The 3,031-nt window shown below is 37.8% G+C and overlaps 1 protein-coding gene across 1 annotated transcript; it reads left to right on the forward strand.

The window, feature by feature from the left end:
- Positions 1 to 947: 947 nt before the first annotated feature.
- LOC117638342 lies at positions 948 to 2,537 on the forward strand. The gene is made up of 2 exons (XM_034373474.1): positions 948 to 1,750; positions 1,919 to 2,537. Exons 1-2 carry the CDS (start codon positions 948 to 950, stop codon positions 2,535 to 2,537), a joined length of 1,422 nt encoding a protein of 473 aa, XP_034229365.1.
- Positions 2,538 to 3,031: the final 494 nt, after the last annotated feature.

The raw sequence follows: 3,031 nt of genomic DNA on the forward strand, positions 1-3,031 counted from the left end.
GTTAAGAAATTAGCTGAAACTAGAAGTTTCATGATACATATTTGAAATACAAAATTTAATTTGAGATTATAAAAATATGAAATGTTTGCATTAATTAACATTCTTAATTCAAAACGTGAGGTTTTGAATCTTGAAGTTTTCGTTACATAATTTGTAATCCAAATTAAAACATGTGGACTTTTAAATTGTAAGAATTATGTTAAGCATATTCTATGAACCATAAGTTAAATGGAAAAATTTCTCCATTTTCATAGATCCTAATTGCTTACATTCATTTTGATGTCAGGGCTTTAAAACTGCATTTGGGAAAGTAAATAAAGATCCTTACAAGATTGTATTGTGGAAGATCAAATAGATAAAAAGAAAGTATCGATCTTTTTATGTTTTGGTTGCCCCAACAGTAGCTGTTGAGAATTAAGCTACTTACTGAGCTTAATACAAACTGCAGATGACAATCCTACAGATTGTTGCTTAGAAGAATGAAGAAACGAAGAACTTTCGTTTTTAGGAAGTAGCCGTTAGCTACTCTATTCTATTTTGGGATAATTCCTACAGCTGTTTTTTTTGTCTTTTCTTAGCTGTACTGAGATAACCGATTCTAGCCAAGGTGTAAGAATCGTAGCCTCCAATGATCATGTATGGTAGGAGATGAGTCCTTGTATCCTAAAATTTAGGATCCTGGTTTTGGTAGTATATGTCATGTATATGAGCATGGTTTTGCTAAGTCTTCAATATAGAAAAATACAAAACATTCTCATTCTCTATGAGTATTCTATTTCCTTCCTCTGTATAAACGTTTTCATACCAAAAATCAACATGGTATCAGAGCTCCTGGTCTGAATCCAGAGAGGGGCGTGAGCTGTGAGAGAGAGGGCCTTCCTGAAAAATTCCCAAAAAGGATTAAGGTTGCTCTTTTATTGTTTGGTTCACTGAGACGCACTAGGAAAATGGTGGGATCAAGTTCTTCAGGTGGAGATTTACGAACTTCACAGTTTGATGGTGCAAACTATGATTTTTGGGCTGTCAAAATGGAGACCATCCTCATAGCACATGATCTATGGGATGTAGTTGAGGTCGGAGTACAACCTCAGCCAGTTCTTGAGGAGGAAGAAGACTCTAGAGGTGAAGGAAGTGAGGCTGAGCAAGTTCCAGTGGAAGCATCTACCATCTCTAGAGAAGACAGAATCAAAAACGCCAAGGCACTGAGTCTCATTCAAGGAGCTTTAACCGATGAGCTCTTCCCTTGCATCAGAATTGAAAAGACTGTAAAAGGAGCTTGGGATACTCTGAGAAGAGAGTTCAGAGGAGATAAAAAGGTAAGAGCTGTAAAACTTCAAGCAGTTATAGCAGATTTTGAGTATATGAGAATGACTGATGGTGAAAGCTTTGATAGTAATTTGGCTAGATTTTTTGGAACTGTGAATAATCTGAAATCTCTTGGTGAAGATGTGTTTGAAACAAGAATTGTGCAAAAGCTTTTGATGAGTCTAAGTAGAAGATATAAGTCCATTGTGTCTATTGTTGAAGAAACTCTTGACCTTGATGTTCTTAGAGTTGAAGAGGTCATTGCATCTATCAAAGTCTATGATAAAAAGGAGGGCTTGCATGATGAAAGAGATAAATTGGTTGGGACTGAGAGAGCTTTCAGTAGCCTCAAGGTTGGAAATAACGAAGTCCATGGTACTCATAAGGGCTCACAAAGTAGACCAAATCAAAAGTGGAAGGGACAAGACAAAAAGGGATCAAATTGGTCTCAAAATGGAAGCTTGAACAACAATAATGGCTCAAGCTGGAATAATAGTGATGGAGGAAATTAGAACAATAGCTTCAATTCACAGAACAAGCAAGGTAGTATCAGTCAAGGAAGTGTGAAACCACAGTGCCAATTATGTCAGAAGTATCATTTTGGTGTGTGCAGGCACAAAGGACCTAGATGTGGAAAATGCAATAGGTTTGTTCATACTGCAAAGGACTATGAAGGTCATAGTCACAAACAAGTAGCCAACTATGCAAAGGAAGAAGAAGTAACCACAGGAACTATGTTCTATGCTTGTCACTCTGCAAGTTTGCAAGATAAAAGTGTATGGTTTGTGGACAGCGCCTGCAGAAACCACATGACCTCTCAAGAGTCTGTGTTACTAAACATTGATAGGATCGTGACTTGCAAAGTTAAAATGGGCACTGGAGATCTTGTACAAGCAACTGGAAAAGGCACTCTAGTGGTTGAAACTCAGCATGGGAGAAGGTATATACATGAAGTGTTGCTTGTTCTGGGCTTGGATGAGAATCTATTGAGTGTAGGCCAAATGATGGAGCATGGTTACTATGTCCTATTTGGGGGTAACATGGCAGTTATCTTTGTTGATGGCAGCCTCAACAATGTTGTAACAAAAGTGGTCATGGGAGGAAATCGATGTTTGCCTCTCTCACTAGAATCTATGACACCTGCAGCAAGGAAGGCATCAGTGATTGAAGACTCTTGGATCTGGCATAGAAGACTTGGACATTTGAATTTTGTTAGCATGAAAAAGATGTAGCGGATGGAAATGGTGACTGGACTACCTGAGTTAACCGAAATGAAGGATGTGTGTGAAGGTTGTGTTTCAGGAAAACATCACAGAGAGAAGCTTGATAAAGAGGAAACATGGAGAGCAAGCTATCCACTGGAATTAGTGCACACAGACTTGTGTGGACCAATACAAAATGAGTCAATTAGTGGAAATAGATACTTCATCACATTCATTGATTACTTCTCAAGAATGTGTTGGATATATTTCCTGAGAAATAAATCTGATACCTTTAATGTGTTCAAGAAATTCAAAGCCTTTGTTGAATTGCAAAGTGGATTTAGTTTGAAAAAGCTAAGGAGTGATAGAGGTGGTGAATATACCTCACATGAATTTCAAGATTTCTGTGTAAGCATGGGAATGGAGAGGCAACTAACCATTGCCTACTCTCCTTAGAAAAATGGAGTTGCTGAGAGGAGAAATAGAACAATCTGTGAGATGGCAAGATCCATGATGACAGAGAA

This window comes from Prunus dulcis, chromosome 8, assembly GCF_902201215.1.
Source record: "Prunus dulcis chromosome 8, ALMONDv2, whole genome shotgun sequence".
Classification (NCBI taxonomy): Eukaryota; Viridiplantae; Streptophyta; class Magnoliopsida; order Rosales; family Rosaceae; genus Prunus; species Prunus dulcis.